The sequence below is a fragment of the Mollisia scopiformis genome (assembly GCF_001500285.1).
Source record: "Mollisia scopiformis unplaced genomic scaffold LY89scaffold_10, whole genome shotgun sequence".
NCBI lineage: Eukaryota > Fungi > Ascomycota > Leotiomycetes > Helotiales > Mollisiaceae > Mollisia > Mollisia scopiformis.
The window spans coordinates 1172710-1194215 of NW_017263590.1; the positions used below are offsets into that span (position 1 = coordinate 1172710).

The 21506-nt window shown below is 48.3% G+C and overlaps 10 protein-coding genes across 10 annotated transcripts; 3 read left to right on the top strand and 7 right to left on the bottom strand.

Annotated features, from left to right (window-relative positions):
• Positions 1 to 56: 56 nt before the first annotated feature.
• Positions 57 to 707, bottom strand: LY89DRAFT_684228 (uncharacterized protein). Its single transcript, XM_018214840.1, has one exon. The coding sequence runs from the start codon at positions 599 to 601 to the stop codon at positions 104 to 106; it is 498 nt and encodes a 165-aa protein (XP_018072660.1). The 5' UTR covers positions 602 to 707; the 3' UTR covers positions 57 to 103.
• A 149-nt stretch (positions 708 to 856) lies between these two features.
• Positions 857 to 2049, bottom strand: LY89DRAFT_717883 (uncharacterized protein). Its single transcript, XM_018218377.1, has 5 exons — positions 1803 to 2049; positions 1669 to 1746; positions 1571 to 1617; positions 1332 to 1521; positions 857 to 1280 (listed from the first exon to the last, which is right to left on the bottom strand). Exons 1-5 carry the CDS (start codon positions 2028 to 2030, stop codon positions 969 to 971), a joined length of 855 nt encoding a protein of 284 aa, XP_018072661.1. The 5' UTR covers positions 2031 to 2049; the 3' UTR covers positions 857 to 968.
• A 201-nt stretch (positions 2050 to 2250) lies between these two features.
• LY89DRAFT_644372 (C-3 sterol dehydrogenase/C-4 decarboxylase) lies at positions 2251 to 3711 on the top strand. The gene is made up of 2 exons (XM_018211836.1): positions 2251 to 3087; positions 3202 to 3711. Exons 1-2 carry the CDS (start codon positions 2520 to 2522, stop codon positions 3696 to 3698), a joined length of 1065 nt encoding a protein of 354 aa, XP_018072662.1. The 5' UTR covers positions 2251 to 2519; the 3' UTR covers positions 3699 to 3711.
• A 763-nt stretch (positions 3712 to 4474) lies between these two features.
• LY89DRAFT_746585 (kinase domain-containing protein) lies at positions 4475 to 5722 on the bottom strand (the record flags this gene model as incomplete). Its single annotated transcript, XM_018221095.1, has 2 exons — positions 4475 to 5118; positions 5215 to 5722. The coding sequence occupies 2 exons, from the start codon at positions 5720 to 5722 to the stop codon at positions 4475 to 4477; spliced, it is 1152 nt and encodes a 383-aa protein (XP_018072663.1).
• Positions 5723 to 7236: 1514 nt separating this feature from the next.
• LY89DRAFT_552487 (uncharacterized protein) lies at positions 7237 to 8721 on the bottom strand (the record flags this gene model as incomplete). The annotated part of the gene is made up of 4 exons (XM_018208316.1): positions 7237 to 7504; positions 7559 to 7666; positions 7717 to 8435; positions 8485 to 8721. Coding segments are annotated over 4 exons (1332 nt in total), but the record flags the coding sequence as incomplete, so codon positions are not given.
• Positions 8722 to 9062: 341 nt separating this feature from the next.
• LY89DRAFT_45435 (Myo-inositol-1-phosphate synthase) lies at positions 9063 to 11326 on the bottom strand. The gene is made up of 4 exons (XM_018207630.1): positions 11227 to 11326; positions 10290 to 11094; positions 9636 to 10238; positions 9063 to 9587 (listed from the first exon to the last, which is right to left on the bottom strand). The coding sequence occupies exons 2-4, from the start codon at positions 10991 to 10993 to the stop codon at positions 9278 to 9280; spliced, it is 1617 nt and encodes a 538-aa protein (XP_018072665.1). The 5' UTR covers positions 10994 to 11094; positions 11227 to 11326; the 3' UTR covers positions 9063 to 9277.
• Positions 11327 to 11680: 354 nt separating this feature from the next.
• Positions 11681 to 12492, top strand: LY89DRAFT_45422 (uncharacterized protein). The gene has a single exon (XM_018207629.1). The coding sequence runs from the start codon at positions 11933 to 11935 to the stop codon at positions 12365 to 12367; it is 435 nt and encodes a 144-aa protein (XP_018072666.1). The 5' UTR covers positions 11681 to 11932; the 3' UTR covers positions 12368 to 12492.
• A 1883-nt stretch (positions 12493 to 14375) lies between these two features.
• Positions 14376 to 16532, top strand: LY89DRAFT_732992 (uncharacterized protein; the record flags this gene model as incomplete). The annotated part of the gene is made up of 3 exons (XM_018219749.1): positions 14376 to 14487; positions 14535 to 14660; positions 14707 to 16532. 3 exons carry the CDS (start codon positions 14376 to 14378, stop codon positions 16530 to 16532), a joined length of 2064 nt encoding a protein of 687 aa, XP_018072667.1.
• Positions 16533 to 17003: 471 nt separating this feature from the next.
• LY89DRAFT_644383 (putative short-chain dehydrogenase/oxidoreductase) lies at positions 17004 to 17893 on the bottom strand (the record flags this gene model as incomplete). Its single annotated transcript, XM_018211837.1, has 2 exons — positions 17646 to 17893; positions 17004 to 17592 (listed from the first exon to the last, which is right to left on the bottom strand). The coding sequence occupies exons 1-2, from the start codon at positions 17861 to 17863 to the stop codon at positions 17004 to 17006; spliced, it is 807 nt and encodes a 268-aa protein (XP_018072668.1). The 5' UTR covers positions 17864 to 17893.
• A 770-nt stretch (positions 17894 to 18663) lies between these two features.
• LY89DRAFT_717889 (uncharacterized protein) lies at positions 18664 to 21293 on the bottom strand. Its single transcript, XM_018218378.1, has 2 exons — positions 20643 to 21293; positions 18664 to 20594 (listed from the first exon to the last, which is right to left on the bottom strand). Exons 1-2 carry the CDS (start codon positions 21167 to 21169, stop codon positions 18821 to 18823), a joined length of 2301 nt encoding a protein of 766 aa, XP_018072669.1. The 5' UTR covers positions 21170 to 21293; the 3' UTR covers positions 18664 to 18820.
• Between the last annotated feature and the right edge of the window lie 213 nt (positions 21294 to 21506).

Below are 21506 nucleotides of genomic sequence, written 5' to 3' on the forward strand. Positions count from 1 at the left end.
AGATACAACTTATGACTACACAAATGTATGTATTCATATTTGTCCAAGTAAACGGACTAGTCCTTTGCATCGTGCTCTGCTACCTCAATTCAGTCTCTCTTACTTACCCCTTCCTCTCCAGCTTCTTTTTATTTCCTTCAATATGCCGAGTAAGAATGCCAGTATCCCAAAAAACACTCAACTCATGAATCACAAGTCCATCAGTCCCCTCCCCATCCTCCGCGGCCCCAACAATAAACACAAAGAACCTCGGAGCAGTAACCTCATTCTTATCGCCCTTCAACCGAAAATGAGTTAAGAACTCCGTATACGCCACATATTTTCCATCTTCTTCCGGAATGACTCGAAGCTCGATAACCTCATGAAATATACGATCGAATGGCTCGAAGAGCGCTGCTATTTTTCTCCAGATGTGAGAACCACTGATCCAGACGTCGCCTCTTGTGTTGTGAAAGATGGCATCGCAGGAATAGAATTTTGACCACGGAGTTGATCTTATGTCTATGGAATCGATGTGGTGCTGATATTTCTCGAGGAAGCGGAGGATTGGAGATTGCCTGGAATGTTCGTCCCACACTCCGCGATGGGTGAAGATGTTCATTAGTTTGGTGTTTACTCAAGTTGCGCTTAGTGGGAATCTTGGTTGTATTTTCCACAGCTATTTCGCATGTTCTTATGTCAAAAGATCTACTTTTATTCATGATCACTCACCGCTTCGGGAAGCATGGATTTCTTGTTCTCGGTCTTCGCGGGCTTTGCGGACCACGAAGACCAGTCACGATCTCGCGGTACGGCCGGGAATCAAGGTAACCAGCACGTGTACAGTAAGCAGCATCATATCCACGATTATATTTTCCCTCGGAAAGCATTTTAAAGCACGCGACACTCATTGCTCGGTTCAGGCGTGTTCAATGCGCTGTCCATTTGCCATCACTTGCGGGATTTGAATGAAGACAAAACAAGCTGATTTAATCAACGACATATCCCTCGGTTCCCTCATCGCTTCTCTCAATCTTCAACTCATCCCAGTTCACATCATCTAATACAGCCAACCTGATAGGAATTATTTCGAGCTTCTCTTTCACCATATTCTGTTTATCCTCGGACCAAGTATCAACGAGCTCTTTTGGTGGTCCATGAAGTCTCATGAACAGTGGCACTCCACAAATTTTGCAGAAGCAATGCCCAGTGAACTTTCTTCCAAAGAGATACTCGGTGGTGTTCTCTCCTCCTGAAATGGTGACTTGAGACTTTTTGGGATGGATGCAGACATTCGCATGCTGCAATTTGTTAATAGTGCGACCGTCATCAGCTGGTAACAGACAACTTACTCTCCTACAGATACTGCAGTTATCTTCTTTGATTTGAATTTCCGAAAGTAGACCACTTTTCAGCACGAGGGTCACGGCACCACAGTGGCAGCCTCCAGTGTAAATATTGGAGTCCTCTGCATCAATTTTAGGTGGCTCGTCTTTGAGAGATTGTTTGCCATCATCTGGATATATATTTTTGCCATCAAATCTAACTGGAGTCAGGTCATTTCATTTCAGGACATGAAATGGTCACCGACTTTTTGCTGTTGAGATGAAAAGGGTTCACTTCTGTCAATGTCCGTACCTGAAACAGTCATTAGGTCATTTCAAAACACTAACCTGGAGTGTCACTTACATTCACATAAATCTCTTCATCCTCTCTCGGTGGATGCATCTTCCTCAGCATCACCGACGTACCACAGATAGGACAAAACTTGCTTTCGTCAGCTGACCTTGTTTTCTTCCAAGGTTCACTTCAGGAAGAATCACCTTGTGCGGCATAGTCTTACTCCCGAACCAATAACTAGTCAACTCATCTTCTGCACCTTTCGTGACCCGAAATCGTTTCTCTGCCAGAAATGTCCATAGATAGCCTTTCTTGACGCATATGCTGCAGTTGCAGCTCTCGACTTTTTCGATTGGTGGGACGTCGATCTCGAATCTGAACTTGCCGCAGTGACAGTTGCCTTTGTATGTTTTGAGGTCTGAAGTAGCCATAGTGAATGATAAAAGTGAGTTGTAATAAATTAATAAACTGTCTTGGGACTTTCAGGGCGAGATTAGAAAGATGGGTGGCGAATCTTTCTCTTGCCGAATGAGGTATAGTGGGGTACTCTTGCTTCTACGCCCTATCTTTGACTGCACCTTGCTTTACTTTGACATAAGAATGGAGACATAATACATAGACTTCAATGCCATCATCATTTTTACAGGCCAACAAGAAGCCAACTTCATATCATTACTATTCACATGACACTGGTTTCCCCCTGACTTCGCGACGAATTGGCGAATGAATGGGGGTTTTGGCTCGCTTATCATCAATTCCCAACGATTTGGACCTGATTCTCCATCTTTGATCCTTCATCGTCTGTGCATTCACTAGTGCTTACTCGACTCCCTATTGAGCATTATTGGACTTCATATCTAATATCTCGAAAGTCCTTCCTCACCTCGAATATTCTCACCCCGAACCCACACCAAAGAATCATGACCAAAGACGTCCAACTAGACAACGTCCTCATAACCGGTGGCTGCAACTTCATCGGCCACGCCCTCGTCTCCCACATCCTCACCACCTCACCCACAACCAAAATCACCATCCTCGACCTCCCCACCTCCCTCCCCCTCTTCCCCACTGTAACCTACCACCACATCCCCATCACCGACCTCCCCGCCATCCAAGCCGCCCTGCACCTCATCCGCCCAACCGTCATCTTCCACACCGCATGCACATACTCCCTCTCCCTCCCCGCTTCCACTCACCTCGGCATAAACTACCAAGGAACGCTCAATATCCTCGCTGCCGCCCAAGCAGTGGGATGCGTAAAAGCGTTCGTTTACCATTCCTCTTCGTCTGTAATTGAAGATGGGTATTCGGATCTGATTGATGCAAGGGAGACGAAACCGGTGCTTTTTGAGGGAGAGCAGAGGTTTCCGTATCCATTGTCGAAGGCGTTGGCTGAGAGGGCGGTATTGGAGGCGAATGGGGAGGGGGAGATGTTGACGGTTAGTATTAGGCCGGCGGGGACGTTTGGGGAGGCTGATGGGGAAATGAGTAAGTCGCAGAATCTATTGTCCCTCATCTTTGCTAGTCGTTGATGTTGTGTTGTGTTGTGTTCCTTCTCTAAATACTTGTTCCAAAGAAGGAATCAGTGCTGATTCACTGTAGTGGAGAAGTTGTTAGGAGCTGCGAAAAGTGGTCGGGCAGGGGTACAAATTGGTGACGGGAAGAACGTTTACGATTTCTTGTACGTTGGAAACCTAGTGCTCGCTCATGTGCTCGCTGCCAAGGCTTTATTAGGAGCTGGGAATGGGGGAAAGGTAGATGGGGAGGCATTCCACGTTACTAACGATGAGCCGTGGCTCTTTTGGGACTTCTCGAGGAGGATTGCGAAGGAAGCAGGGTTTGAAGTGAAAAATGTCAAAGTTGTTCCGAGGTGGGTGGCGATGTTGTTTGCTATCTTGACGGAGTGGTGGGTTTGGGTGAGTAGTTTTGGGAGGAGGGAGAGTGAGTTGAGTAGGCATGGGGTTAGGTATAGTTGTTTGACGAGGACGCTGAATATTGAGAAGGCGAAGAAGAGGTTGGGGTATAAGCCAGTTTTCAACATGGAGGAAGGGGTGAAGAGGAGTGTGGCGTGGTATAGGGAGAATGGTAAGTTGGACTGAGATTCAGATATCTAGTCAAATATGAAAACATAGCTTAGATCCGCTCACCCAAGTTTTATGATTGGACATATTCATTCTCTACAACATAGTCGGCTGAGAGCTGAAGATTAGATCTAAAGACAAGATCTAAAAGCAAGCGGTCTGCTCTGTGTAACGAACAGACACCGATTCATGTTCGTCTGAGGTTACTAACTAGGCGCGAGATACCTCTCAAGCAATGTTCCCACTGCACGGCTGACGGTTCGAAATGTGTCTCTGCTGAAAATATGTTGACACCGAAGATACCTTCTTCTCCCATCCAAGACAATGCCACGGTCGTCTTGATTCGGAAGTATCCCCGCTGCAGCCACCATTCCACGGGCAATTACCGACTGGCAATTAACCCGTTGCGTTGTCTAAGACAATTCCATGTCCTCGAATACAAAGCCTAGCCACCGAAAGTATCTCAACTCGTATTCCTGTTCTCTATCAAATCTACTCTCTTCGAGCAAGTCCATTCCCCATATTCCTAGGTCTGATGCTATAGTCGAGAGCCGCGCCTTGGAGCAATGACTCGTATGATATATATCCCCGGAATGTACAGTCATTGTGGACTTGAAAAAATCCAGGAAACTATAAAAAACGCTCCTTCCCTCTAATTTTCAATAGCACCCATCTGTCATCTCTCACAGACTTCATCTCGCACAGACACTCACTTCACCAAAAGTCATCCCTCAACTCACCATTTAGTAAAGTCGTCTAATTTAAGGAGCTGGAGGCGCCGCGCGCTTGTTGACCTAGCACTGATATATCTCTAACATGGCTCTAAATGATGGATCCTGCAAAAGCTGTGCCGCGGTTATGCGACGTTCGGGCAAATAGCAGAACGCTTTTTGCATAACAGAAAGAGCGAGCTCTCGTTCAGCTTGGCTGGTATCAGGTCGCATTCGTGCGATCCTGGCTGCAAGGTCTCTTTCAGGATCAGGATTCGTTGTGTGATCGTACCAAGTATCATTGACTTCCTCTGGCCACCAAAACTTTCCCTTCCACTGCTCAGGCATCGCGCCCAGCTGTTCGACCCAGCTGAACGCCGTCGACCCGCCCCCGTTTCCGTAGAAAACGTTATTGCCTAGATACAGAGCTGCAAAGAGACACATAAAACTCCACGTGTCGCTTGCCAGGCTTGGATCTGTGCCGTGAAGTCTCTCGGGGGCGCAGAAGCAGTAAGGCGCTTGTTGTTTGATGGACACCGAGATTCCATCTTTGATCGTGAGGCCGAAATCTCCTAGGTAAAGCTTGCTTCCAAGTAAGTCTAAGGGAATGGTCATCTGCTGGACGAGCTCGCCCCGCTTCCAAAGATAATCACCGAGAAGCACCTTTTTCGGACGGCCGAGCCGCTGGTATTTAGTCGCCGTGTCATACTCAGCGACGGAGGGCATTTCTCACATCAGGGCCCCATCGTTAAGTTCTGCAGACGGGATTAGCATCTAGTCTGAAAAATCGAAATCTAGGACCAGGATTACGGGTGGATGCGTACCGCGATGCACAAGTCCAACATCATGGAGGCCTTTCAATGCTACGAGCAGCTGCTTCGCGGCTAAGACACGAGTGGCAACCGACAATTGTATGGCACGGTAGCCCAGGCTTAGGCTGAGAAGGGGCAGCACTAAGACGCGGTGATAGTTACCACCGTGGCCAGGGAGTAAGAAGGAGCCTTCATGTGCAACAAGGTGAGAAGTGTCGCGGACGGTCCGGAGGATTTCGTTTTGCATTTGATACTCGTATTCCCCCTTCTCGCCTGGAATCATAATCTTGAGAGCAACACTCTTTCGGTACTGCAAATCGTGGGCCATCCAGACAGTGGAGTAGCCGCCCCAGCCAAGCTTGTGCTCTATGCGAAATCTCCCGGCCAGCACTTCCCCAATGCACAAAGGGTAGTATAGGCCCCGGTCATACCGTTCCAGGGGCTCGGAGACATCCTCAACGTCGCCTTCTCCATCAGAGTCCACGAACTCGCCATAATCGGGGCTGTTCTGGGGACCCATTTTTTGGTTGTTGCTTGTACTGAATCAGCGCTGAGAAGGAGGTACGATTTCGAAGCTGTAACTTTACGGCGTAGATAAAGGAACTTGGGAAAGCTGGTTCATGGGGTCGTTTGCTTTGTTTGAAAATGCAAGGCGAGCGCGCTTGGCCTGGTCGTTTAAAAGATTGATTGATTCATCATTTCTCGGTTCAAGCCGCCGGCCGTACTGTAGCAATGCCGGCTTTGGGTCAGCGTAAATATTATTAATTTAATTATATTTATTAAAAAATCGGAAAAATTTTTTTTTTTAAAATTTTTAAAATTTTAAACATTTATTTCATTAAAAATCTTTCTTTAATTTAAACTTTAAAATTATTATTATCTAATCAACAAAATGCAATTCGCCGCTATCTTTTTATTCGCGCTCTCCATCGTCCATACTACTACAACTTGTGGAGGAGCCGCAGGTACATACCTTCCCAGCTTTCATCTCTTCTCCTCCAAGTACTCTACTAACGTGTAGACACAGCCCCATGCTCCCAAGACTCGCACTGCTGTTCCGACAAATGCTCCGCGGGCCTCTGTAAAGCCGATAACTGCAAAATCGCTGATGGTAAGCACTCCGCGCTCTCCCCCCGGAAGGATTTAGAAGAAGCTGCTCATGATTGATTAGTGGCCTGCACAGGCGCACGACAGTGCTGCGAGGGATTGACGTGGGAGTTTGATACTTATGGATTACAGGTTTGCTGTGAGAATGGTCCACCGGTGTTGGTTGTTTGAATTGATGTTCTGAACTTTGATGGTGTTTTCGGGGCGATGGGAATGGGGAAAGTAGGATTAGGAAAGCTTAACGTGGAAGAAAGAGAGGAAGAAGTGAGAAGAGATGGATTTGATTTTTAATGGTATCTTTGACTTGTCATTTCCGTGTTTGCAAGTGAGCTTTGCTTGGAGTTCAAATAACAGTATTGGCTCGAGCTCTATGGTCAACCTCTAGCCGATGAGGAGGGTATAAGTACACACCAGCACGTAAGATTGTAGAAGTTTGTGAGAAATGATGGGAACCGGATCCCACTCTATAAATTGAGAACGGGTATAACAAGCGAGCCGAGCCTCCCCTTTATTCGCCAAATCAGGGGGAAAGCCAACGTCATGTGAAGAGTGACAATATCGAGTCGGCATCTTGCTGACCTGGAGGAAGGCAATGGAACCAGAGTCTCAATGGTTCGTGAGAGCAATATAGAAAAGCTGGTGAACTTGCGATGTTCCCATGGACACCAGACTTCAGCTTCTTGCCCTCAAATCTTGGTGAAGCCGCATCAAAGTGGCATATAAGTATTGAAAGGATGATGTGAAAATGACGATGGTTGACGTGTAGTAAGTGGCTGATGTTTTTCAAGAAATACATGGCAACATAGCAAAAATTCCTCCCAGATCCAACAACGCAAAATAGCCCAGCTCGTGTGAATAGCAGTATTTTCGAACATCGTCCCCTCACTGCATCACACCCAAGATCGCTAATCGCCCTACATTGGTCTCCCACCCGAAGACGAGATGTAACCTCATGAACATGGCTCTCTGCTCAAACGACTTAACCTCCTCAAGTGTCATCTCTGTAACCTCCTTGATCGGTCGCCCAAAGAGTATCTCCCAAGCTCGTGGGCTCCAGAGAAGCTTGCCAGGTGCAATACATCCAGTTTCGTCGAGGAGAAGGCCCATGATCTTCGGATTTAAGTACAGATTGACGACCTTGGAACAGTTTCCGCAAGTAGTAGTCATGGACATTGAATAAACGGGTACTCCACAACTGGATGCTTGTTAGTAAGAGTTTCTACCAAGCAGCAAAGGCAACGCCGCGTACCACTCCGAACACATGAGCATTCTCTGACGGTACAGTTTGACCAGAGACATCTCGATTATGGTGACATTGATGAAACCGGTGAATTGAGGTAGCTCTTCCGTACGGACCCTAAGATAGTCAGTAGCACACAACCCAAGGAGTCTCGCTAAGACTCTTACCATCGATCAAGTTCAGCAAGAGTGTACAGATTCCGACAAACTCCATATTCTGCAGCTTCGATATCCCAGATGTCCTCAGGGAACTCCAAGCATAAGCTCTCCTTCTTCGTCAACCCCACAGCATATTTCATGAGCCAGTCTGCATCAGGAAAGTCGGGGTTGACATCGACCAAAGTTTGAGGCAGGATTGCAATGCTTCCCTTATTGCCTATATACGCCAGCTTATACCCAGGATTTGATATCAGCAGGACCGTCTTCCCTGCTTGCCAGTCGCCGATGCCATCAATCATGCGATTCCAAACCGTCAACTTAGCGGAGGCTGTATGATCAAACACCATCACGTCCGACAGTTCACTTTTGCTCCCGTCTTTCTTTTCTATGACCTTCTTCCCGCCGATACTACGCACGCATACCAGTATCTTCGCACCGACAATGCCATCGTGTCCACCATTAATCCAACTGTCAAGTGTCATCAGTCCAGGAAGCGGTTGCGTCTTTCGGTATTCGAGAGGTGCGCGGCAGATACTCTCTGAGCTTTCGTTCGTATGGATCATGATGTGATCGGAGGTAGCGCGTCCAGGAAACATATTGGCTCCAACGATGACAGAAGGGATGATTTTCCCACCGGGCTTCGACGCGTCGGAGATAAATGCAGTCCAGCAAGTGAGAAGCTGGCCCAGCTTGAGAGGATACAGATCTTGGGCGAAGTACAACTTGATCTGCACGGAACCATTAGCTTGGGAACTTGTGCTAGAATAAGTAACAGACCAGAATTGCAGCAGAATCATCCTTCAGTATTATAGAATGGAATCCAGCAGCTCTGGGCTGTTTTGGATGGTGTCCAAAGAAGGTGTTGAGGTGTACAACTCTACCCATGAAAGTAACAGCTCTGGGACCTGGAACCAATTGGCCGATGCTGGATTCTTCGTACTCTCGCTCGGGGTTCCATGGTCTGTTTAGAGGGTCGATGGCAGCTGCGAGCTCTGCTTCTGTGAAACCATCGCCTGGTTTAGACGGTGAGGGAGGTGGGACACCTTTCTCGATCAAAACCTCCTTCCTGTAGAAAGATTGGATGGAAGGCTGAGCTGCATTCAATTCCTTGGCCTGCTTGGTCTGCTTTGTCGCTGGCATTTTGATATGCTACAATTACTAAGTTCAAAAACGCATAACAGATCATGAAGAGATCACGGGGGTCATCGTTTGCATGATGGTATTGTTGATAAAACTGCTCTGGAGTGGTGAAGAGTGTATGTGCGTGAGATGCGTTTACAAAAGTAGAAGGAGCTCGGCTCGGCAACTCACTTACCAAACGCGCTCGCTCAACACAACTGCAATCTGGAATTCTTAAGCAACAGAACTACAATGTCACAGAATAAGTTGCAAAGCGAGAGTAGGAAGAAGGCAATTGCACTTCTTAGGTTTGTATTGTTCTAAAGAGCGAATGCATGACACTTATCGTCATGGGTACAATGAGCTAAAGCAAGTACAATCTGTATCTCCTCTCCACCGTGCAAATACCCATTTCCCGCCGCAGCGCGTTCCATGAAGAAGAAAAGTGCATCTAGAACAACTTGTGCTCGAGAGTCATGTCGTTATCTGCTTCAAGACCGACGCAGGCACGGAAAATGTTCACCAGAGCACTTCGCTGCTTAGCAAGAGCGTTGATGACTGGGGTTCCGGGAGGAGTCAATGGAGCCTTGAGCATGAAGCTGAGGATGCTGAGCACGCTGTGGAAGTTCTTGAAGTCCTTGGTAGCAGCGCCATCGCTAGAAGCAGCCTTCCATTGGATGCGAGTCATCATTTCAGCAACGAGAACCAAATCAATGATCAGCGGAGATGCAAGGAGAGAGTCCTCGCAAACATTGAAGATACTGAAACTGTTAGCTATTGAACAATAGAAGAGAGTAATAGAAGCTTACGAGATGGTTTGGTGGCCACCCATGAAGATCTCAGCATAGTACTCATCCAGAGCACGCTTGTTGTCACCAACTGCAGGCATGTACTTAATGACAACAGTGTGGTCGGGATGCTCGCCCTTCTTGTAAAGCACAGTGTTGGCCTCGACCATGTCATCAACAACGTTAGACTTGGAGATCTCCTTAGAACGAAACTGCTTCTGAGAGCTCAAGTTCTTGCCGTCATTGTTGCCAAGGTGATTGTAACTGGCAATCGAAGTGAGCTTGATACCAGCGCTGATCAAGAAGTCAACCAAGGCAGACTTCATCTTGGTTTGACCAGATTTGAAGTCATCACCACCAATGAAAGCATTGTGCTTCTCGGCAAGCTCAATCGCACCAGGAACAAAAGTGTTTTGAGGAGAGCCGTTGATGAATGGGACACCTTCAAGAATACAGGCAACAGCGAAGATCGTAGATGGCGCAATTTCCTCATGGCCATTTACAATGGCCTTCATCAGGTTGTCGGCAGTGTCATTGATGCCAGGAATGAGGTCAGCAAAGCGCTCGGTGTTGGCAGTCCATTGAACAATGACTTTCTCCAAAGAATTCTTGGCCTTGAAGTCGCTGTTGTACTGTTAGCTCTCGAAAAGTGAAGGCTATCAGACAACTGCTCACCGAATGTCCTTGCGGATTTGCTCGACATGTTCGATACAAGCCTTGCTTCCCTGGATGCAGTTGTCGACACGGTCTTCCTGGTTTGCAGCAATGAAATCCGGATAGTAGATGCTAGGAAGAGGAACCATCTCAGCCATCTCCTTCTTGACCTGAGCCTTCAAGGTTGGTTCAAGAACAGCAGCGCGATCCATGGCCTGAGCCAGGTTCATGCCACTGATATCCCAACCACCAATTACAAGATCATTCGGATGGACCATCGGCAAGATGCCATGGAAAGGGATATTAACGTCTTTGGCAGTCTTTGCATTAGTACCAAGCTTGATAGTAGAGCCCATAACTACAGATCCGTAGTAATTGGCGGCACGAGGACCTTCGCGAGTCTCCCAAACAAGACCACGGCGGTTTGCAAGGATACCAGCAGTAACTGTTGTTCCATTGTTTCCACCCCATCCTACAAGCATCATACCGGTCTTAGGGACCTTGCGCTCTACCTTGAAGTCGTAGACAGTCTCCTTGGGCACTGCTACGAATTTGCCATCTGCGGTTTCGTTGACCAAGGTAGTGCGGTACGTGTACTTGGATTTGATCTCATTGTGGGTGTATACGACGTTAGGTGAATTGACAGTGAAGAGATCTTTCTTGACTGGAGTTGTGCTACCATTCCCGTCCGAGAAGCCCAGGCCTACTTCGGCGTGAGGTGCCATCCTTCAGAGTATCGGTTTCTTTGTGTCTGAAGGGGCGGGTTTATCTGGTGAAGGGCGAGTCCGATGCTCCTGCTGGAGAGGAACAGCGGGCTCCTGCGAACCTGTTGTTGAGAAAGTTAGCATCTGCTTGAGGTGTAACGGATCTGGGTGGTTTCGTGCGAGGAGTAGGAGTAGGGAGATCTGGGAGCAAACAGATCCCATGTGTGGGAAACATAGAATTCGGGATTTCTTACGGGTGGTGCGATCTATCACATGTTAGCATGCAAGCTCCTAATGAAGCAATCAAAGAAGATCTCGTACGAGTTTAATAGGTTGGAGAACAGTTTGACGACTGGGTGATTACACTCGAAAGTGCAATCGAAATGGTGTGGTTTTGGTTTGGAAGAGGTTGAGTCGGGACTCTGGAATCAAGATCTGTGAAGGTTGTGATTGTTTGTAAAGAGAAGAGGAAAGAAAGAAGTGTGTACGAGGCAGCACAAGGTGAAGGTACGACTTCCTAGCGTTAACGGAGGCTCGGAAGACGAGTACAAATTGCTCAGTTGATTATCTGCCCCACCATGTCCTGCATGAGGAATGGCGGGGTTGATTTGGACGCGCGATAAGGTGATCGCATCCGAGCTTGCCCAGCAATGGCCATGTACAATAATATGTGTCTGGCAGTTTGCATCAAAACTGTCATCGTGGCTTTCTGCATCTCCTGCCGGTCACGGCCGAAATGTCTCTTCTATTAGACAACGACACGTGGAGATTGAAGTACTGTACACAGTGCATGTACTACATGTACCTCGTACATGCGGGTAACGTAAAGAGAATATGACACTTGATAGAGCGTCGCCGACAATTCGATCGCGGATCAGCGATAGGCACAGTCAGTACCTTGACCAAAGTACTGTGTAGTACGGTACAAAGGAGGCAAGCTCCTTGGTGCATCCCCTTGGTATGCGGTGGCGCTGCAGAGCTAATGCTCTTCCTATCACATCGGTCACCTCACTTCTCATTTCTCCTTTTCTAGCTCTGTATTTCACAGGACGGCGAGTACTACTACGTCCATACCGTGATGGCTTCGATTTGGCAACATCACGAACCGGCAACATCGCTTTCCCAGAACCACATTGCCTTTCCCATCTGTCGAAGCCTGCTTCACTTGAAGGGTGTCAGAATTCTTTCTTCTCAGCTCTGGGCTCACGTGTCGTCCTGGGAGATATCTATTCACGGCGCCACTTGGCGGTGTGTGGCGGTCAAGATAGTCTGCTAAACCGGATGCACCCAAGCCTTTGGCTCTGGCCTGGGAAAACTTCACACCGCAATTTGCTGAACTGGACTGAGATTGGACCGTCTGAGGACCGAACGCTCTGCATGTCTTCGATTCGATAAGAACGCCGCTGGCCAGTTTGGTTCACCTACATAATATAAAACTGCAATAATGGGGCACTGTGTGCAATATGCGAATGACCTTTATGGGTCGTTATCTTATGGCTTGACCGGCTCCAGATTCTGAACGGCTCCAGACCTAGGTCACTACTCTTCCATATGAACAGAAATTCATGCTCAATGCTGCACGAAGACCTTTGGTTTACCTTGAAGGATGGTACCGCCGCAATCTTGGAAATTCAGTTGTTCTTATTAGGATGAAAGAAATCCTAAATGCCGTTCACAGAGTCCACTGGGAGCTAGATTGAGATAATATGGGCTTTCCAACTTGTTGGACAATTCCAGATTTAACCAAAATTTGCAGATTCCCGTGCCCTCCGATCTGCATGGAAACAGATCTGATACAGGGGCCGGAGCGTTGAAGAAAAATCGAGCACGTTTCCAATGCCATTTCATTGGGGCAGTTCGTCGTCACCGAGCAAACATGCAAGTCATTCTTTGACAACCTTCACCAGGAGCCAGGGTCGACGGTGCAAAAGCAAAACGTCTGCTGCCTCACGATGTGGCCGAGATGTCGACGTGACCGAGGCCTCAGCGCTTCGAGTTTCCCCAACCTTAATTGTACCAATTGAGACACGATGAAGAGACTCAGATTCCCAGAGGCGAAGCTGAGATATCTTCTGTTGGTGCAATCACGACGTGCGCTGGAACCGAGATGATCTTGGGGGTTCATCAGGTTGTCTGAGAAATTGTCGACATGAGAACCCCTCGTCATGGTGACTGGCGGAATTGCGGTGGATGTGATCTCCCTTCTTTCTATGCTAAAATCAGGAGCCACAGGGCCTGTCCGGGACCGTCACTTCTCTGGAGCGTTCGACGGCAAAGCGGCGGCGCCATTGGCAGCCCCACCAATCTCTAGAGCTATTCGGGGTTTTTGTAATTTCACAATTTAAGGGCACTCTTAAACGTCGCCATCGTGGGACGAATGGAGCAGGGAGAAAGGAGGATAGGAGAAACTGGTCGGCAGACTCGGTACGGTAGATTATTCGCACACCACCATGGTAGCTTGGGAGGCCGTACAACCTTCCTACTCGATCTGTCCTGCGTGAGATCATCCTAGAGCCGCCCATTAGGGAATTCTCTTAGACGCGGCAGCCTCCTAATGCGAAGAGTCGTGACAGCTCTATCCCCTTTCGAGACAGTCCCTGCTGCATGGCGCTTTGGCTGCAGCAGCGTCCTGAGATCCGCTCACTGCGGCCGTCGAGCCTCGAGGACGAACGCCAGTCGCTCAACTTCCCTTCTTTCTTCCTTTGTCTTGAATTTAATATTCTACTCGCTACCCCGTCGAAAGTCTGCTGCCGAATGCTCCATAATATAATATTATCTGAATGCCTGCCTAACAAGCATTGTGTACTTTAGATATCGTCAGGAACCTATCAGCACCCCTGACCATCACAGACCAGCCTGCTCTTGAGCTCGGCCCATTAAGGAGAACAGGCCAAGGAGGCATTATCTGCCCACATAACGACAGGGGACCCTCCTTCCTCTCAGTCCCGAGACTGCTCTCTAACATCGCCAGCACTTGACGACACCCTCTCTTGCTGCTCTCCATCTGAGTTGACCATTGTTTGTACACAGTCCCTACCGTTCCAGCAGGTCTTGGAAGCTTGTCATTGCGTCTCAGTAGATAGATCGATCAAGATCTCTTCTTATACACAGACCTCCCACACTTGAAGAGAAGCTAGAACGATCTGCCAATATTGATTACGCCTTGCGATCAGATCTCCTTCGCTCACGTTTGATATTCGCCAACTTGGGATCAAGGTCCTTGACATATTCAGAAACCTGGGGAAGCTTTTTGGAAACAACAAACAAAATTCGACCAGCACTTTCTGGTTCATCGCATTACTCACTCCCACACCGCCAAATATATATCTGGCGGCAACACATGGTTTTGTCGGAGCAATACTTCGTCTGAAAGAGAGGTTGGAGTGCTGAGAAGATATTGAGAATGGATGCAACCCGAGCCTCGAGCTTCTTGCCAACCATAAAATGTTCTATGTGCGCGAAGGATATCGAGATCTCCCAGATGGGAGATCATGTATGTGGAGGGTCTGGTGAACGTGAGTGAGGCTCGTTTAATATTGGGAATGTTACTGATGATTTGTAGCAACTCCTCCTCCAGACGCTCGCGGCAACTTTGGAAGGATTCCACATAAACAGACAGCGACGAATGGTCCAAGTTTCCTCAAGCCAGGACGAGCACTGCCCCCGAAAGTCGATACTTCTGCAGCTAGTATGTTATTGGTTTTTTGCCATGCGACCTGTACTGACATTCTCAGATCGTCCGTTCTTTCCTCAGGAGGAATTGACCCCGATTAGCGCTTCTCCATCTCGAACTGGCTCCCCATTGCACTCTGAAGGACGACGATCGCCTTTTGCGAAACCACTGCGAAGTGCGACTGCACCTCTTTTTCGAGCACCACCCTCTCCAGAACCCCTCTCCTCGAATCTTGACTGCGCGTTTCCTCCGTTCCCAACCTCTAAACCCACACAAAATCGTTCTCAGAATGCGGGTGGATATGGTGGAATGGGGAAGAAGTATGCAGAGCCAGATCCAATGTATGCGCCAGTAAGCCCTAGAACCGCATCTAGTGGCGGTCTCTTACAGAGAATGAATACAATCGCTCCTGGGCCTTTCGATATAAACAATAGAAGCAAAGCAGGAGAATCGAGAACAGAAAGGGGCCACAAACGACAAGGGACTGCTGGAAGTATCAGAGAATTAACCAACCGCAAAGTTGATATTGGCGAGAGTATAGAGCGTCCATCGACGGCTGGTCCAGGTCATACACGAAGTGACACAAACAGCTCCAATGGCTCTAAATCCGGCGTTGCACCCCCAAAATTCCCAAGAAAGAATGGGTATGGTGGCTTTGGACCACCACCGGGTGAGGATGTTGCACAACGACCACTTCTGTCGGCAGAGAACAGGTCTCTGACCTTTCCTTTAAGTAATGAGGGCCAAGGCTCATCAAGCAGGAGACCATCAGAGGTTGCTGATGGATCGAGGATGCGAAGGCCATCGAACGAGTCCGGACCAAAGACGGACAGATCTAAATCTCCAGGAAGACAACGAAAACAGTCTGTGTCTGGCCCGGATCTTACGAGACCTCTTCCACCTCGTGGAGCCAGTTTGATTAAACCCAGAACAGATTCTAAGCTCGGAACCTCACCACCAGTCCCTCTCAACCTGGCTGCTGAATTTGGGATAGGCAATCCCTACCATACACCGAACGACTCTTCGTCTTCAAGCGCATCGGCATATAGTGAGGGAAGCAAAGCGAGTTCTCGCTCCAGTCCACCTAGATCGGTTGGCCCAGGTCGCTCTCGACGACAACCATCTGATACTACTCAAGTAGATGTGCTGATGGCAGATCTGGAATCTTCAATGGATGCTCTACAACCACGAGATGCCTCCACCTCGCCTCCAAGGACCAAGGAACAGTATCCCAGGCCATTGCAACCGCCTCCACGTCTTAACCCATCCATGCTCGCTCCCGAGTCTCCAATGGATCCAGCAATTCAGGGCGGGCGTCTTTCACCTGTTCCACGCAATCAAGCTCGGTCTCTATCACCAGCACGAAGCGAACCCCAAGTCGAGCCACTACGGCGTCCTACAACTGCGGGTCGCCAATCGAGCCGACCATCGACTTCCAAAGGAAACTGCAAAGGCTGTGGAGAAGCCATCAAGGGAAAATCAGTATCCTCAGCTGATGGTCGCTTGACGGGCCGATACCACAAGCAATGTTTTGTTTGCAAAACTTGCCAAGAACCTTTCCAGACCTCGACTTTCTACGTGATCAACGATGCGCCATATTGCGAACGACATTACCATAAATTGAACGGCAGTGTTTGTCAGACTTGCGACAAGGGAATTGAAGGCCAATATCTTGAAAGCGAGAGGAAGCAAAAATTTCATCCTGGATGCCTGACATGCGCGGATTGCAAACGAACTCTAAGAAACGACTATTTCGAAATGAATGGACGGGTATACTGTGAGCGGCACGCCTTCCAGAGAGCGCAACAGGCTCCAAGATTCTTAGGACCTGGTGCTGGAGGAAGTAATAGGATGGAGCGAAGGACGACTCGATTAATGATGATGTGAATCGCTTCACATCGGATCGGAAAAATTTGGGAATGAGATGGGGGACACTCACTTTTACAAAAAGGTTACATTTTTCCCTTTCTGCTGCATGCGAGAGGTACATTTGCTTGCATTTACACGACCTGGTTTTGGTCGTACTTATACCCCTTCTATTTTTTTGTAGCTGGCATCCGGGACTGCGTGGCATAACATGCAGAGCATGAGTTGGATTCTTTTTGTTTGCAAATTTCTGTTTTTATATACCCTCTTTGAGCATGCTACCAATGATGTATAATCAGATCGATATTATGTAATGTATATAATGGATGTAAACAGACGAATGTTTACTGAGATTGCAAAATTTTCAGCAGATTCTTTGGGGTGTGATGTGGTAGTTCCGCTAGCACTTGTATTTCAGAGAAGTAAAGAGGACAATTCCGGAGTGTAAAGGAGATCTCTCTCTCTGTCTCTCTATGAAAGAAGTTCCCCAGGTCACTCTTCAACCCACCCACCCAACCTCTTCGTAATCCCCTCAAACATACTCCTCCTCTCATTCTCAAAAGCCCCATAACTCCCCTTCACCATGCCCACCGGGACATCCTCTTGCCCCTTACTCAAGCCCTCCCACGCCTCATCCACAAACGCCCCCAACGGCATCCCAAATGCACCGCCGTCCTTGATATCCGGCTGGTGCTTCTGGTCATGCAACTCCGTCTGCACAGCCGGCGGCAGGATCTCAATCACCCGCACATTCTTCGAAGCTTCGGCGTAGGAGAGCTGTGCGCGCAGCGTGAGGATTAGGTGGTGCATGGCGGCTTTGGAGGCACAGTAGTTGGGGCAGCGGAGGATGGGGACCAGGGCGAGCCCGGAGGTCGTGAAGATTAGCGAGGTGGGCGTTGAGGGGTGGGATTGGAGGTGTGGGAGGAAGTATTTTATGAGGTGGATGGTGGAGGTGTAGTTTGTTGTTAGTTCTGTGGTTATCAAGTCCAGGTCGATGGTTGAGGGATGGGTGAAGTCTATTTTTCGCTGGATGCCCGAGTTCATGAATATGGAGTCCAGATTGGGGTGGGATTTTGTTACACTGTGTCAAATGGTTAGTTGGTAAAGAGAGGGGAGCAGGGGAAGGGGACATACGTCTCGACGAAAGAGGGGATTCCTGCAAGGTCCGTGACGTCGAATTGGATAGTTGAGACTTTCTCCTTCCCATGCTTCTGGTGAAGGGAAGAGAGATTTTCTTGTCGTCGTCCGACGGCGATGATGTGGATTCCATGCTCGATCATGCGTTCTGCGAGGGCGAGACCGATGCCACTGGTAGCACCGAGGACGAGAACGTTCTTATACGGGAAGGACATGATGAATTGCAAACAAAGATCAGATATTCAATAATGGGAATAGAGGTGATTTGAAGTCTAAATTCAAGAACAACAGCTTTCCTTTATATCCCCAAAACACCCCTGACATCCCGACTTTCAGCTCCAGACTCATGATCTCATCCCCGTACACTTAGCGGCGGCTTTAGGTCCTCGGTGTTAGGAACCACACACCCAGGAGGTGTAATCCCTACAACCTCGTCGTTCATAATTCCATGGAGAAGAAAAATTGAAGCTGCAAGTTCGAGGATGTTGAATATCACAGCCGCCAGACTTTAGGACTAGTGCTATTCCGATTGGAGCTCCCCCTAATTGCTGACAGGTACCGGATCGCTTTTCGCTTAGGGGGTGTCGGGATCGGCTTTGAACTAATACCGTTCCCGTTCCTTCAGTATCTTTGGACGGTGAATGGAAAGTGAATGGGACAAGAAATATGTTGGAGGCTTGGTGTCTGATCTCCGGGTAAATCTGATCTTCTTTCCTCGTTCTCTTCTTGAATGCCCCCTGGGAAGTCTGATTTTGAAATCAAATAAGCGAGGAGCAACGTATTGCTCCTCTCACTTCATAGTAGCTCTCTGATGTCCAAGATTGGGTGTTGGGGGAGGTTTTCTGGAGTATTCATCGAAGATCTGAATGTAAACTTAACATAAAATCGAACTGTAATGTTGGAAATATTGTGGTGAACTTCGTAATTGCTAGCTATTGCTAAGGAACAGACCAGAAAGAGCAAACATAAGCTCCTAGCAAAGTGATATCATGTCGTAAAGGAGTGAACAAAAGTAGTCCCAATAAGAAATAATTCTTCTAACGCCGACCAATGACCAACACCATCCCTCAAGATACCGACACTTTCTAATCTATATCTATGAAACGAAGGACAGACACTGCAATTTTTCTCCTGTCATAACCTCCAGAAGTCTTCAATTCACTGATGACCACTCACCAACAGAACGCCTCCTCAATATACTCAACACTAACACCCTTCTTCCCGATACACTCCACCACCGCCGCCCTAATCCCGTCGCTCATGGCGCCTGGCCCGCAGCTGATGACAGCCGTCTTCCTCCCGGCGCCCGCCTCACTTAGGATCTCTCCCATCACCACATCTCTAGCATTCATCCTCTGTCCCTGTCCCGAACAGAAAATGTTGATCTCTACACCCTTCCTTCTTAATTCCTCCAAATCCCCAAGTTGAGATTCGATAGCGCTCACAATACTCTCTTCTCTAGCTTTCCAGTAGAGACAGAAGCGAGTGGTCTGCCCTTCGTCTTTGGATCCGAGGGATTCGAGATAAGATTGCAAGTGAGACAGGATAGACGTGATGCCGATACCACCGGCGATGGCGATGATGGTACGAGAACGATGGAGGGTGGTGGTTGGTGTGTGACCGTAAGGTCCTTCGATTATCACTGGGACTCTGGCCTTTCTTGTTTTGAGGAGTCTCTTGTGTAGTGTTCGAGTGAGTCCTTTTTCAGGACGAATAATGAAAGAAATGCTTGGTACAGGTTTGGTGTAGTGAGAAGCGACACGTCGTCCTGGACGAGTAAGCTCAATAGGCGCTCCTCCGTAGGTCTTCGGTGGTCGAGTCACTGCTGCCAGATCGATGAAATCATCGTCGTCTTCAACAGGGTTGAGATTGAAGTCTGACGTAGATTCCGAGGCGGGATAGGAATTGTATTTCGTGCCGTGGTTCCAGCCTGCGATTGAGAAGGGGTGAGATTGAAGTGGATTAGTGAGAAGTGTTGGGAAGTACAGGAAGCAATGTTGACCAGAGTTGAAGTCCCATTTTCTGGAAGGGAAAGCAGTGACCCTGATGAATTGGTCTCCAGGAAGAAGCTCGACGATGGCGGAAGGGTGGCTTCGCACGAACCAGGATTTCCAGTTGAGAAGCACGATGCGAATTGGTCGAACAACTCGATCAAACCCCCACATCACAAATGCAATGTACAGCCATGTCTGGTAACCATAGGTGTGATGGAAACGGTAGGTGACATGCCACCAGATACCATACAAAGTCAGGATCGCGAGGCCGATGTGGAAAAACATGAAAATCTCATAAAGGTGAGTTCTCAACGGTAGGATGGAGAAGACAAAACCGACGAAAGAAAGTCCGACGATACCATAGACGCCATTCTCCCAGTAACCAGGAGTGAAGGCAAGAACTCGGATATTGGCAGCTGGAGTGAACATGTCCCAGCCTGCGGGATTGGTATTCTTCCAGTATAGGAGGACGTGGATGAGGCCTTGAAGAGCTGCAACTCGTGAAACCCATCTGTGGATGGTGATGATATCTGTACGATTTGCTCCAGTGATGTAAATCAGGGGAGAATTTCGTCCCGAGAACATGATCGTAAGAGCGATATTGGCGAAGGACAGAACACCCAATCGATCAGCCACAGCAGACAGTTGTTGCTTGTGCTCTGATAGATACCAGGTGTTTCTAGTAGTGGTGGGGTAGTTGACCGAGCAGAGAGCAGCATTGAGAGCAACGTAGCCCAAGATCAAGAGTGAGAGCCATCTTGATGGGATATATCCTATGCTCAGCGGGAACTTCTTAAGATGCAGGGATCCGATCAAGGCTGGTTCGAAGAGGTATTTCGAGAATAGAGATGAGACGAATCGAGGTGGTCCCAAAGCTGGGAAGTAGTAGTTGATAATGCGCTTGAAGCCAATGAGGAAGCAGACTCCAATTGCAGTTACAATGAGAACAGTTCTGGACTTATGTTAGTAACAACCACTAGCTACGAAAGTGTAAACATACCCATATCGTGCGTGAGCAGACTCTTGCCTAACATAGGCTTCGATAGTCCTCTTAGAGTCTTCATACATCTGATCATTCACAAGCATTGTCGTGTTGAGCATCGTAGCATTGTATGCAAGTTGGTGAGTGGGAGGGACCTTCGGTAGCGCAGCTTCCAAAGAAGGCACCGGAAGTCCATCGCCAGCAACGTTATTCCAGCATGTTTCGACTTGAGCAGGACTGACAGTGTTGTCTGCTGCACACTTGACCTCCATACAATATGCCAATGAGTTAAGGTAGTAAGGGTATCTGGCGTGGCATGGTGGAGGGTTACCAACTCTCAGCTCGATATATTGTGCTGGAGTACATGGCAGTTGAAGGGCCCATAGGGAAGACAAACATGCGTAGCAGCAAGACGGTTCGAAGACGGTTCGACCAAGTCCAACCAAGCCGGCACCACTGTAGGCAGTACCATTACCAGTCTCGGTAGCAACTGCAGAAGCCGTGCTAACAACGCCTAGTCCGAAAAGAAAAGTCTGAGGTCGCATCGTGCCAAAAGTCGAAACTGTGATAGTGCTGGACAATTGGCAAGCGCCACCATCGAGGGAATTATATCATATTAGTATGAACTGCAAAGCTTGGCTTGATTCCAGTGACTTGCGGGAAGCGAGAAGTTCGAGGGTGATTTCCCAATGGGGAATATTGTTGTCACACACAGGCTGACCACGCGTGGACCCCGTCTCATCAATACACCGGAATTATATTCCCCGGCAGCATGGACGAAGCTTATTTTCTTGAACCAGTGCTGGGCAAAGCATTGAAAAGCCAAGTGCATGCAGAACTTGAAACATTGTAGGAGGCCGCCCACCAAGGGCTGATGGTCGA